General features: G+C 39.7%; 1 protein-coding gene and 1 pseudogene across 1 annotated transcript; both read right to left on the bottom strand.

Annotated features, from left to right (window-relative positions):
- Positions 1-1,789: 1,789 nt before the first annotated feature.
- Positions 1,790-10,879, bottom strand: LOC105044361 (protein TOC75-3, chloroplastic). Its single transcript, XM_010922224.4, has 7 exons — positions 9,482-10,879; positions 7,654-7,875; positions 7,366-7,473; positions 3,772-3,963; positions 3,415-3,663; positions 2,504-2,758; positions 1,790-2,283 (listed from the first exon to the last, which is right to left on the bottom strand). The coding sequence occupies exons 1-7, from the start codon at positions 10,667-10,669 to the stop codon at positions 2,044-2,046; spliced, it is 2,454 nt and encodes an 817-aa protein (XP_010920526.1). The 5' UTR covers positions 10,670-10,879; the 3' UTR covers positions 1,790-2,043.
- A 725-nt stretch (positions 10,880-11,604) lies between these two features.
- LOC105044545 (fatty acid desaturase DES2-like) lies at positions 11,605-13,621 on the bottom strand (annotated as a pseudogene).
- Positions 13,622-13,855: the final 234 nt, after the last annotated feature.

Raw genomic sequence — 13,855 nt, 5'->3', positions numbered from 1 at the left:
GGTGGCTATAGGAGATAAGGGTCAGCGACCGATGCATCGATTAGCAGCTGATGTATGGGTCAGCGGTCGATTCTTAGGTCGATCGTGATCCAGATTAGCTAGTGTATTCGATTCGGGCACCAAAGATTTTCTACTTATAACAAAATCCAAGTCCTTAATATATGGAAATATCAAATTTCAACCTATTAATTTTAAAAGAGCAACATACGAGCAATCAATATATTAGGTTTTTCTACAATTATCCTGATGGTAAAAATATGACGGCCATATCATAAGTCCCCACTCTGGTTGCAAGGATACCGGATCTCCGGATTTCAGAAAACTTAGCCTACTATCTAGATCTTCAACACTCAACAAGACTTGTTCCAACTATCTATCCAGTCTGTGAACTGGAGGATGAGTCAATAGAGCATGTCTTCCTTTGTTGTTCGATGATGAGTTTAATTTGGAGGATGGTGGGTGGTTAGTCTTAGGGGATAATGTGGCCCTTGGCGTCCTTCCTAGATGCAATTTGTCAAAGTATGGTCGAAGATTCATCCTGGGATGGTAGGATGGCATACGTTGCCTATCAGATTTGGCTATCTAAGAATAGCCTAATCTATGAAGCCAAGGTTGTACCTCCGCATCAGATGCTAGAGAAAGCCTGTTGTTTAGCTACGGAGTACAGCCGTTTCAATATTGCTGGTATGATCTTTGTTGTCCCGAGTTCCTGAGATTCTCTTACTTAGGGGTGGCAATTAGGTCAGGTCGGATTGATATGGGTGGGGTTAATGCAGTTTGGATCAGAATATCGTCAATTCAAATCCGATCTGTTCATTAAACATGTCAAAAATTTAGATCTGAACTTGACCTATTTATTAAACATATAATCCAACTCAACTCATTTAACTTATTTATTGAATAGGTCAAATTAGATTAAATGGATTAAACAGGTTAACAGGTCGAATTAAATGGGTCAGAAATAGATTGAGTAGTTTTTAAACAAATCGGGTTAAATAGGTCAGAAACAGATTAAGTATATTTTAAACAAGTTAAACAAATCTTAAACAGATTAAATATGTTAAATAAATTAAACAAATATCTGACTTAACCAGACCTAAATATTAAACAGGTTAAACAAGTTAAACGGATCCAATATCTAAAATCTAAATATGATCCAAATATTAAATGAGTTATACATGGATTGAATTGATAGGTCGGATCATATTTTACCGGCCCTACCCTTACTGTGCTTGCAGCGACCCAAAGATTTCTTTTAATTTTCTAGAAGCGTCCTCCAAGATTTGTCAAAATCAATATCAATGGCACTGTTGGGAATGGCAGAGATTGTGCAAGCTATGTCATCTAGAACTCGCATGCTAGATTGTTGACTATATGAAGCTCACATCTTTTTAAGACGTCCATCCCCAAAAAGATCTTCATGCCGCTTAAGTGGACATTATTTGCACGAGATAAAAACTACAAATGAAAAAAATCTTTGTTGCGAACAGCTCTATCACAATCATCAACTACATCCGAAATAAGGTGAAGCATCAAAATATTCATCCTCTCCTCTATGGAGATCCCTTTGTCATTCTATTACAACATTTGTTCGGCACATCTTCTGAAAACAGTGCCTCAAATTAAGTTGCATCTTTGTTACCGAATACACCAAAAACTAAACCTAACATTTAATCAACGAACTGCCCCCAAACCCTGCAGGATATTTTATATTCTAATTTTTTAAATTATATTTATATTAAATTGATGTGATCAACGATTTGTATTAAAAAATAAAAAATAACAAGACTTGTTCAATTTTATATTGCATTAAGCAAATTCCCTCGTCATCAGTTCTGTGCCATTATGGCTGCAATAAAGTTCCGGAGTAGTAAGCAAGATTCACAAACTTTTTCCAGAATACGAAAAATCAACTAGAGTACAGTGCAGACGCCTCTGATTGCATGGAATAGTGACAGGCATCCTGGAAACAAATATATGGTTAGCATCACCATAGCATCTGCAAAAATTTTGGAACTTAATCCGTGACGTAGGCAACGTCCCTCAAAACCTCTCTCCAAACCTAAAAAATATCGCACCAGTACCGGCATTATGATCAACTGCATACTCTGCTCTTACCAACCCAAGCTTGACGCCTACACCATAAGATGAGCCATGTCCAGCCCGGCGGAAGAACTCGGTTGGGTTTCCTTTGACATCCTTTGAACTACCAAGATCATTCCCATGTTCTGCAAATGCATATACATGGGTATTCCTCACAGGGATCCGCAGCTCCGTAGCCAGCTGAACAATATGAAAAGGAATAGTTAAATCTCAAGTGATGGAAATGAAAAATCACCCAGTTCTGTTGATCGATCTACAATCACCAGTAATGATGATTGTGGAAATTGTCAGAATCATGATTTATGCTTAATCTTAATTGAAAAGGCACCATGTATCATTTATGCTCAATCTTAATTGAAAGGTCGAGCTAATATGCAAAATGATCTCCCATTATGCTCACCTCAAGAATGTTTCTGCAGGCACCCAGCTCGCCCATGTTGTAGCCCCTCACTGAGTAGGGCCCTCCGAGTGTGAAAGCATCATAGCTTGGGAGGTCTCCCACACAACCACCATAATGTCCATGAAGGACCAAGACAGGAGGTGGTGGCTTGCCAGCACCTTCTTCTGCTTGTTTCAACGGAATGAAGCGGGTCACAGTGAGCTGGTGACGATTGAAGAATGGGAATTTGCTGCCAATTCCAAGGCCTTGGTCTAACTGCAATCCAAGAGAAATGCAGCCATCAAAAGATAAGAAAAGTTTGAAAATGTATATCGGGAAAGAAAATGTTTTATTACTTACGAATAAGTCAAAAATGGATTACATAATCCAAAGAGGACATTGAAATTTCCATCCTAAACAGATCTAAAAGCATGGGTTTGCCTCAGAATAGTTCTATTATGTAAAAAGGGACCATCTGCCTACTGTAATTTGACAAATTGGTGCCACTAGCACAATTTCAAATACAGCATAGCATTCATATTAATAACTGATCTATAAAAACATCCAGAAATAAAAATAATCTAAATCCTCCAAAATTCCAAAACTGCGACGTCACCTTTCAGGATATGATGGTCATAGGATCTCTCTCTCTCTCTCTCTCTCTCTGTGTGTTGTGTGCGCCCATGCGCGCACATGTGCATGGGTTGTGTATGCATGCACATGCATGTGTGACACATTCATATTAATAATCATCCAAAACTTACTATGAAACATTTTAGCATATTCCACTCATAGGATTTTAGGATCTCTCTCTCTCTCTCTGTCTGTCTGTATGTGTGTGTGTCCATGACAGCAGCTTACAGTAGAAACTTAACATGCCAGAACTCTACCAATAATTCAAAATAACTGATAAGCAGACTAACAGTGCACACCTGAAAGACGTCTCTCTCGCCAATGATTGCACCATTTACAAACTTTGTGTTGTCACGAGTAATATTTGCCTGTGCAAATGCCATGCGGTCAATACCAGTACCACTGAGTGTTGTTGGAGGTCCATCCATGCTTAAGCCACCAGTAGGAAGTGCTCGAGCACCATGAGTACATATACTACTAGTTTCATCACGAGTTGTGATTTCCTCCATCACAAGTCCGTAAGTGAATTTGCTTTGTCGAGTGAAGGCCTGAAATTTGAGTAATACATTTAATAGAATGTTATAAAGGATCCTTCTACGAATAAATTCACTGCAATAAATTTGAGAATTGAGCTAAGAGAAAACATCAACTCCTACCTCTGTTATATTTGCTTTAAATCCCACTCTGTCAATCCATACTGGTGCAACTTCATCCAGCCCTGGCCCACCAGTGAAAACAGGACTCAACTTTCGGCTGTTAAAGCAGCTAGCACGGAATGTGCGGTTACGAGGGTTATACACGCCATCCACATACGGATGCACATACTCCAGCTTGAAGGATAGGTCATCCTAAACAAGCATTGTGAAATTTTAGAAGTCAAATTGGTATGATGCACTAATGATGATGATGATGACGACGAGGATGATCATAATAACAACAACAGCAATAATAATAAGCCAGATACTTTATGCTGATAGTAACAAATACTTTTTCCTATTATCTTTTCCCCATGTGAAAAATTTAGGTAACTAGATCCACAGATCATAAATTAACAAAAAGAACAATGTAATCTTTGTGCTGATCCAAGCTGACGAACAGCAAATGAACTCATGTGCACACACCACATTTTGGAAATATGACTTACCTAAGGCTTTTATGAATATGGACTCAACAATGTAGGACCTGGTTCGTCAAGGAAATGATATGTGTTTTAGGAAAAAATGAACATAATAGCATTTTCAGACAAGTATGACCACATTGCTAATCTGAATACAAGAGTTCTGAGCAAGTTTTTTTATGGTATATAATCAAGTGGACACATCCAAGTTTTGAAAAATACAAAAAATAATTCTTAGCATTCTCCTGTATCAATACAAAAGTTGATTGTATTTAATAGCATAAATAGGCACATAGAACAACAAAGAGAAAGCAGTCAACCAACAAAATGACCCAAAGATGCAGCGAGAAAACTCCCCAGCCTCTTCACCAACATAACCATTTAAAAGGTCATGCAGAACAGATAAAGTGTACACTCAATATCTTCAAATATATATGCAGCTATGCATGCATCCAACCTATACCTGAAATAAAGACCTAAGATTGTTGCATAATGTGTTTATTTTGCAGTAATATGTATACTTATTGCCACTTTTGGCATACATCAGAACAAATCAATGAATCAATAATTCACTGATCCTAACTGTAAGTCATTACCCCCCTTAATATGTTTAAACTGACAGTTAGTCTGACCTTTAGTCTACTAAGAATTGGCATACTTCGTTTCCCTTTTTCACTTGATGATTGCATGGTTGTTTGTTTCCATAAAATGTTATCCCATCATCATCATTAGGAGTGCAAACGAGACGAGCTACTTGCAAACTGCTTAAGCTGGACTTGGTTCCAAGCTCGACTCGACTCAGCCATTATCAAGCTCAAGTAGCTTAAATAGTTTTTCAAGTCAAGCTTGAATAGCAATTAGCAAGATACTCGGATCAAAAGCTTGTGAGCTTATTCGAGTTTATATTTTTTTTAATAATATTATCTTTATTTAAAATATATTAGTAGCCTAAGGCTCGAATTCAAGCTCGAACTTGAGCTTGGGTATGGCTCCGTTGATATTTGAGTCAATCTCAAGTGTTGCCTTTTTTTCATTGAGCTAAACTCGAGCTTAAAATATTAAGACTCGATCGATCTTAAGTTGAGTTTCGACCACGAGTATTTTGAATTGAGTCAAGCTAAGCATTTAACTACTCAACTCGGCTCAATTGCATGCCTAATCATCATCATCCTCCTAGCATTTTCCCATTGGATCAACAATTGAGCACAACTATAAGATACCGCATCTTTAAGAAAGATTTAGCAGATTTTGTAATTGTCAACCTTATCTCAAACCTCTAGAAAATGGTATTCTACTCCTTGGCAAGGAAATTTATTATGAGAGGGGCATTCAAACCTCTAGGAATTGGTGCTTCACTTCCTTAGCAGGGAAATTTAGACACGGATTTAGTAATGAAAACTTTGAGAGTGGTGGGTGCCTAGCGAGTTCTACCTTATTGGCAACCATGCATTTCAAAACAAGCAAAAAGTTACACATAGATTAAACATTATTTGAGATATGAGAGCAATTATGAAAATGCAAGCTCCCATGGGCAGGCCCCTGCATCTCCATCCCCTCATTCTAGTCACAAACTTCCACAAACCATGGGCAAGCCCTTTTTACATGTATACCATTTTCATAATAACAACACTCTCCCAAATTCACTCTAAATGAGATTTGACAGGAAGTATATTTATCAAATTTACTGAAAATAATATTGACCCGGGAGATCATAGCCATTCATCCAATTACCTCATGTTGTGAATCCATCACATCCATCATACATGCCAAATACTAATACCAGTTCTTATACAGATAAAGCAAGCACTTCACCCATACAGTTATTCAAATAACAGATTAATGTTCTTAAGAAATATTTATGTAAATTTTTTTGATATAGAAAAAGTTTTTAAAAAATTAGGCTTTGATGTACAATTTTGATTTTCAAACATTTGTTTAGTTACATATGATGTACTCACTATTTATTTGACTAGTTCATAGACATGCAATATATTGTCGAAAGAAAATAAAGAAATTATCATATCAATTATGTAATCTATTTACTAGTTGAAACATTCTCAGGAATCCAAATTTGAGAGGTCCATTATACTGAAGTTTCTAGATAACAACTGCAAATGCAAATAACCAAAAATCCATTACTTCTTATACGTAGTCTTGATTCTAGGCTTGGTTGGTATTTTTCTATTCACATTACCATAATTGGAATGATTAAATTATCCTAACTTGGCCAACAGTCTTAAATATATTCTTTGATGCAAGAGAATTACCTCATTTACATATTTGATTCACAACTTCTAAATCATAAACACTGACATGCATGCTCTGATCTAGCATAACATTTTTCTGCATACAAACATGGGTTAACAGGTCTAAACCATGTCCGTCAATCCACAATGTTCTAGATTAGAGAACGATAGGTTCATCTTTCGAACATTTATTCTGTTTGTTTATATTATCACTTTGATCTAGTGCATGATAGTACTTTGATATGCACTAAGTATATGATCCTTTTGGAGATGACTACTACAAGATAAGAAATATATTTAAAAATTACAAGCAAGTCAATATCCTATCAAGCAAGCCATGACCCTCTAGAAACATTTCCTTTTTTCTTCACCCCGAAAATAACAATAGAACAAATATAAGACATCTTTAGAAAGGCTGAGGCATACATTATAACAAATATATCACCCATAAGGGGCAGGCAAGAAGCTACACCCACAGAATGGGAAAAGAAATAAGGAACAGCTTGGTGGCCTTGATTATGTTTGAGAGGAATAATTTTCTCATATCTTTTAACCCTTTTGGTCCCTTTGTATATCATGCCTTATATTTTATGATTCTAGTGATATATATAGAATAAATTGCAGCCCAGAAAGTATTTAACAGACATAAATGTTTACAAAATGCAAGAAATGCTAGCATCAGAAATTCATTGGTAGATTAAAAATTTAAAGAAAGAAAGCAAGAAAAAAGGAAGAATGAAAGGTTTTTTTTTTCTTTACCTCAAATGGAAGGACAAAATGAAACAATGTAACTTCAATTGTGGTCCAAGCAAACTTAAATTCTGGTGAAAGTCAATTCAAGCAGGCTAAATTTACAGCAATACTCCATTAAATAATTACCAACGAACCTGAGGATTAAGTAGATTGCTGGATGTCACAGAGCCAACTATGGATCTGTTCAACCCTTTGATATTCCGATGTTCAAATGAAACAGTTCCACCAGGTTGAATTGATGCCTGAAAAAAAAAAAAAAAAAGAAGGGGAATGCCATCAAATTTTTGAGTAGACTTGCTTAACTTATAGCTTGATGACCAAACATTTAGGATACATACAGTCTAAATTATGTGAAATATGGACATATATCACCAGGCTAAAAATATAAAGTTGTAAGGAGAAAAGGAAGAGTGTCAAAATACCAAAGTTGGTCGTCCTTGACGTCCAGGTACAATACTCCACTCTGTGCTTACTTCAGCTGATTTCTGTTCCAGTTCTTTCAGCTTTATTTCAACTATGATTCCTCCTTCATTCTTTTCATCAGGTCGTGGGTTCACCTCAATGTTGGAAAACAAAGCAAGTGCATTTATATTCCTTAGAGCCTGTTTCCCTGCTTCGATATTAAAGACATGTCCTGGTCGAAGCTGCAATAAATTTGACATCAAAGGATGTTCAAGACTAGATATCCAAATACTACCGATAAACAATAACCATTTTAACAGAATCACATCCTTTGTATCATAGTAGGTGCAAGCATGATTCCTAAGTTCAAGCAAAACTTGGCATTACTTGGACACTATACTGGCCTTTTACAGCATCTATCAAGAGATCCACTTACAACATGATTTCAACCTTCCAGCACAAACATAATTCATGATCATGACATAAAACATGGGAAAATTAGATGTTCACAAGACTTCCTAAATAGGAATGCATTGTCAAATATTGTTTGTTCCACTCATTCCATTGGAGCGGCAAACTTGCCAAGACAATTCTGGCACATTAGATAATAGACTTCTCCCTTCTTAAGGAAGCACGTGTTTTCAATTCAAGCAGATTTGTCTTCATTTAAGCATCAAATTCATGAAAACAATCGAGTTATGAGGAAAAGATGGAAGATTAAGGAGTTCACTGTATCATCTAACTTGAGCATACTTTGTACACACCTAACAAGGAAAATATATGAATAATTCACAGATGGATATAAATTACATTTCCACAAGCTAAAAACCAAGGCAATGTAGTTTAGACCTCCACCCAGCAAAAATATAAATCCCTCCTCACAAAACCACTCTCATAAGTACACAAATAGCACCATATCTATTCCACAAGTATTAACCTTGATAAGAAAATTATGCAAGAACCTGCCATGTGATGATCAAAGTTAAGCTGCAGGATTTCAAAAATAAACTTGAAGGAAAAGAAAATGAAATCAGATTATATAGGAAGCGAGCATAAATAATTAAAACTGATCTGCATGATGGAAACCAAAATGCTCATTTCTTAAGTTAATAAATGGAAACAATTGTCCATAACAGACAGAAACTATTGTAAATAACAGCACTGGTATCAAGCTGTTTCCAAAGTAAACTGACTCATTTTACCTTGATTGGCGAGTGAAACAGACACTTTATTGCTAATCTGTCCCTCACAAGTCTGGATATAATAAAATGTCCTGATTTAAAAAGAATGGAGTTCAATGGAAACATCAATAAGTGATGATGTCCTAAGCAGGTGTAACATCAAGGTCAAACTAGCCAATATGTACATTCTGCAATATGTTCCAAAAGAACACACACAAATTTTGGAACAGATACAAGAGAAATCTAGCATTCCTCTCAAATACATGGATTGGTTTGCATCTTACGTACCAATCTGCCCCTTGCATGTCTGAACAACCATCACCCAGATATAAACCTTTTCTATCTTTACCAATGAACCACTTAAAAGCTAATGACATGTCAAATACAGATGAAATCTCAAAATTCAAAAGGAAAGGTGAGATGCTGCCTATAAACACACTTTGTTTTCCAACACTTCCTTCACATGTCTGTCTGCCAACACATTCAATCATCAGCATTGCATCAAATTAAACACTGATGAAAGCCTTCAAGGTTTTCCTCTCCAATATGTCCTAGTTTTCATCTTATGGAATATTAACATACATCCAAAAATTAGCACAATATTCAAGCATTTATCAACTATGAAAGACCAAAATCTCCAGCACTATTAAGGTAAAAATAAATTCACCTGTTTGGGCAGCTCCCGACGAATGACAGCAAGCTGGGTATTCCCTTCGCAGACATTCCCGAGTTTATCCTGAAACTGGATGACCAGCTGTGTGATATCCCCCTCGACGACCTCACACACCACCTCCCTGGTGTTTAGATTGCCGAAATTGACGACCTGGGCGCAAGCATACCCCTCATCGTGGTACCACTTCTGGACCTGGTCCCGGATCCTCTGCAGCAGCCTCGCGCTGACCCTCCCATGCTCCCGAAGCATCTGCAGCACCTCCCGCTGCACCGGCGTGGGCATGAGGCACGGCCTGGACCGCTCGATCCTTTTCCGGTAGTCTCTCTCCTGGTTCCGAAAGTACTCCAGCTTCTCCCTGTCGGTCATGTCGGCATCCATCTCCATCTGCTTCGTCTGGGGCAACAGCCCGACATTGATGCACCGGAAGGAATCGGCCGACTGCCAGGTGCTCTCAACGAAGGACACGGTGAGGGCGAGGGTGCCGTCCGGCTTGGTCTTGGTCTCGAGGTCGACCTTTTCGAACATGCCGCAGGAGGCTAGGGTTTCGAGCTCCTTCTGGAGCTGGGCCTTGGTGTAGACGCCACCGGGGCGGAGGGAGACCATCTCGAAGAAGGAGTCCTCGGTGCCGGCAACGGTGGTCGCCCGGCGACGATCGAAGAAGAGGATCTCCGAGATCTTGTATCGCTTGAACCCGCTCAGCTTGCTCAGCGGGACAACGATGTTGGCCGGCAGGCCGTGGGTGTCCCATTCCGGGCCGCCGCTGGCCGCGGGATCCTCCTCGTTCGCGATCGCCGACAGGGGAGAGAATATCTGAGACCAGAAGCCTCCGCCATCGCCCCCGCGGAAGCCTCCCCAGCCCCAACCGCCGCCGCCGCCGCCGCCGCCGCCGCCGGTACTGCCGGGGGGAGGGCCGGGGGTGGAGAGGTGGAGGAGGAAGCCACCAGCGGCAAGGGCGGAGGAGGAGATGAGGACTACAGTTTTCTTGCGGGTCGAGTTGGTGGGGGATTTAGGCGATGGGGTTTTGGCGGAGAGGACGCATTCCGGGTGATGGGCGGCGGTGACGGGGGTGGAAGCATCGGCGGCGGAGGCGGAGGTGGAGGTGGAAGCGGAGCGGCGATGGCCGACGTAGCCGGAGGGGGGTATTTGGGCGCCCAAGGGCAGCTTCCGAGCGCAGAAGGCCATGGAGTCGGGCGAGAAAGACGAAGAGAAGACGAGGATTAGGAGGAGAGAAGTGCTTTGCCTTTTGATTTAATCGACATCGAAGAGATAGGAAGGAGGTATGGTTACCGAAATTGGCCCTTCCTCCTCCTCTTCCGGTGACTATATCTACAGGTAGAGGGGCTTTAGGGACCTGGGGTTTTAGGGTTTATCCATGGAGCTTGTGCCGTGGCAATCATTGAGCGGGTCGGCCGTTGAGTGCCGCATCACGGTCCGAATTCCAATTATTTGTTAGATTTAAGTTTAAAATGGACCCAAAAAACCTGACAGTTCTCTAGGCTAAATTTACGCCAAGAAAAATAGTTCTTTCTCCAACCCGCATATGCTTGACAAATCTTTTCCCGACGGGTATCGGCACGCCGCTTGCCGATACGGCCAGATCGAACTTGCGTATCATAGAAAGGTGAAGCAGTCAAGTTGTTGGAGACCACCTCGGAAGTGCTTAAACTTTTGGAAAGATGTGCTCAAATCCTTACTGGCATTCTGGAACAGGATTTGGAGCGGAAAAAATGCCATGTTTGGGAAAGACGATTGTGTGAGGTGCCTCTGAAGATTATCTTTCCACTATTATTTGCTTGCAGCTCAAAGAAAAGTGGAGCAATGGCTGATTTCTTCAGTCGATGCATGACGACCTGGAAATTGAGATCCTCTACTCACTCCTTAAGTGAACTTCAAACCAGATGAATGTCATGAGGTCTTTGCTGGCACCTGTAAACCTGAACAATGAGGATGATAAGATCCAATGGATGCAGAGCAGCAAGGGGAGCTTCTCAATGGCATCCATGCATCAGTTCATCAACTCTGGGGGTGTGAGGTGCAGCTTTGCTTCTTTATGGAGTGCTAAAGTCCAACTCAAGGTGAAGTGTTTTCTGTGGTTACGTTAGGAAAACAATATTAACACTCGATTTGCCATTGATAGAAAAATCGAAAAGAACTTGGGAGAGGTTGTGTATCATGCCAAAACTCTATTAAAACTTTGGATCATCTGATTTCAGATTGCCCCTTCTTCAATATTATCTGAAGAACTATCATCAATTTATCGAGGGTTCTACAATGTCATCGCACCTTCAAAAAATTTTGTGGGAGTATTTGGTTGGGAAGAATGAAAATCTAGAATCGGAATCAAAATGGATGACTCCCATTCCAACCGTTTCGTTGGAAGGAATTCTATTCCCATTTCGATTCTGAGATAAAATGGGAATAGCTCAATCTATATAAAACTCAATCTCTACTTTTTTTTATGGATTCAAATTTTTATTTCAATTCCGATTCCGATTCTGTTTTAAATTATGAATTAAATATTTTGAGACATTTGATTATTCTGATTTCGATTTCAAATCATTTCGATTCTTATTTGCATTTTAATTTTGATCACGGATCAAATATTTTCTCTACAAAAAAGATGAGATGAAACTTGTCTAAGCATGCTAGGCCGGTGATTTTAATGCTCATACGAGCTATCAGGTCCATGGCTTATGATGGTGTCCACCTCTTTTAACTTTTGGTCACACTTATGCAAGGAGAGTTGACTGCGGGAGCATGGAAAATTGTGGCACAAGGTCAAATCATGATCTGCCCTCCTTCAGGACCTCTGTTCTACATTTGGCTTCTTTTAATTACGTGTGGGGGTTTGTTTGCCGGTCGATCCTTTTGGTCCAGCAAACGGATCTAGCAATCAATCATCAAGGAATCGAAGCCGCATCGTTCGCTTCTCATGACCCTGTGGATGCCAAGTCAACCTCTGTAAACTTGCCCAGTATTTTAAGAGGTATTTGATTTACAATTAAAATTAAAATTAAAATTAAAATTAAAATTAAAATAGATTGAAATCGAAATCAGAATGATCAAATCATTCAAAATATTTGATTTGTTATAAAATCACAATCAAAATAAATGATTTTTATTATTGTTATTTGGTCCATATAAAAATATAAATTAGAATCAACTCAAATTTTTATTTTTATTTTTAATTAAAATTTTTTAAAATAAATTATTTTAAAAATTAATATTAAATAAAAATTAAATATAACAACAGTATCTTTAAATTTTTTTAAAAAATATTATTAAAAAAATTATCATTAATATGCATCTAAAAGATTATTTCTGGAGTCTGAGGCTTGTAAAGTGCTGACAAGTGAGATTATCGAGCTCTGCAGTGAACTTAGAAGCTTTGCAAAGATCTCAACTTAACTGAGCATTGTCTCAAGTGTCTTGAAATCGTCCTAACATCTTATGTCTGTGGTAGTTCTTCAAGTTCAAAACTCATTCCGATATCAGAACACGCCCTTTCTCGCTCTCTCCTCGCCTGGCTCTATGTAGATGCACTCCTTCCCCTCCCTCTACAGCACTTTGAACATCGAGGTACAGGGGCCAGCCGAGAGTTAGGGTCACCACCATGGTGACGAGGCGGCCGAGGGTGTTGTTGAGGTAGTTGCTGTACCATGGGAGGGCGGACTTGGTCTTAGGGATGAAGACCTCGTCGTGGTCAAGGGAGTCGGTGTTGGAGTGATGACGGTGGTGGCTGATCTTTCAAGAGAAGTAAGGGATGAGGAGAGCAGAGTGGAGGATGAGGCTGACAACGTCATCAAGGAAGGAGGAGTCGAAGAAGGCATGGTGGCCGCACTCGTGGGTGATGACCAAAATGCCGGTGAGGATGCAGCCCTAGGCAACCCAATAGAAGGGCCAGGCGGTGAGGCAAAGCAACAACTGGGATAGGACTGGGATGATGGTGAGGGCCACATAGAGAAGAGCGGCAGAGATGGCGAGGTCGTGGACAATGTAGCAGGAGAAGCGGAGAATGGAGTGCTCGAAGTAGTGCAGGGGGATAGCTTTCTTGATTTGACCCAATGTGAATGGAGGCTTCTCCATCAGGGACTGCCGACGGCATCCCCCTCTTCGACCTCTATGCCCACCCCATCATTGACCTTTCCATCGACGGCACCAACGAGGTCAACCCATCACTCAATCTTGTCAAGGGCCGCGGTAGCTCCCCTCTTTACGAGAAGATGATCAAGGACGGATGATTTTTTTTTTTTACCTCATTCCAGTAGAATAAGATTTGACTCCTTTGGGATGAGTTCGGATTCGATTACGAAAGAAATGGATCATTTCCATCTCTCTGAAATGAAAATCGAAATGGGATTTCCTCCA

This window comes from Elaeis guineensis, chromosome 5 (genome assembly GCF_000442705.2).
Source record: "Elaeis guineensis isolate ETL-2024a chromosome 5, EG11, whole genome shotgun sequence".
NCBI lineage: Eukaryota > Viridiplantae > Streptophyta > Magnoliopsida > Arecales > Arecaceae > Elaeis > Elaeis guineensis.
Note: the sequence above shows the minus strand (reverse complement) of the source record. Positions and strands in the feature narration are given on the sequence as shown.

Excerpts from the sequence above, each read along its gene's own strand:
- LOC105044361 (XM_010922224.4), bottom strand. The coding sequence starts at position 10,669 with ATGGCCTTCTGCGCTCGGAAGCTGCCCTTGGGCGCCCAAATACCCCCC. Across the intron at positions 3,664-3,771 it reads TTAAAGCAAATATAACAGAG|GCCTTCACTCGACAAAGCAA; the intron begins GTAGGAGTTGAT and ends CTCAAATTTCAG. Across the intron at positions 2,284-2,503 it reads CCTGCAGAAACATTCTTGAG|CTGGCTACGGAGCTGCGGAT; the intron begins GTGAGCATAATG and ends CATATTGTTCAG.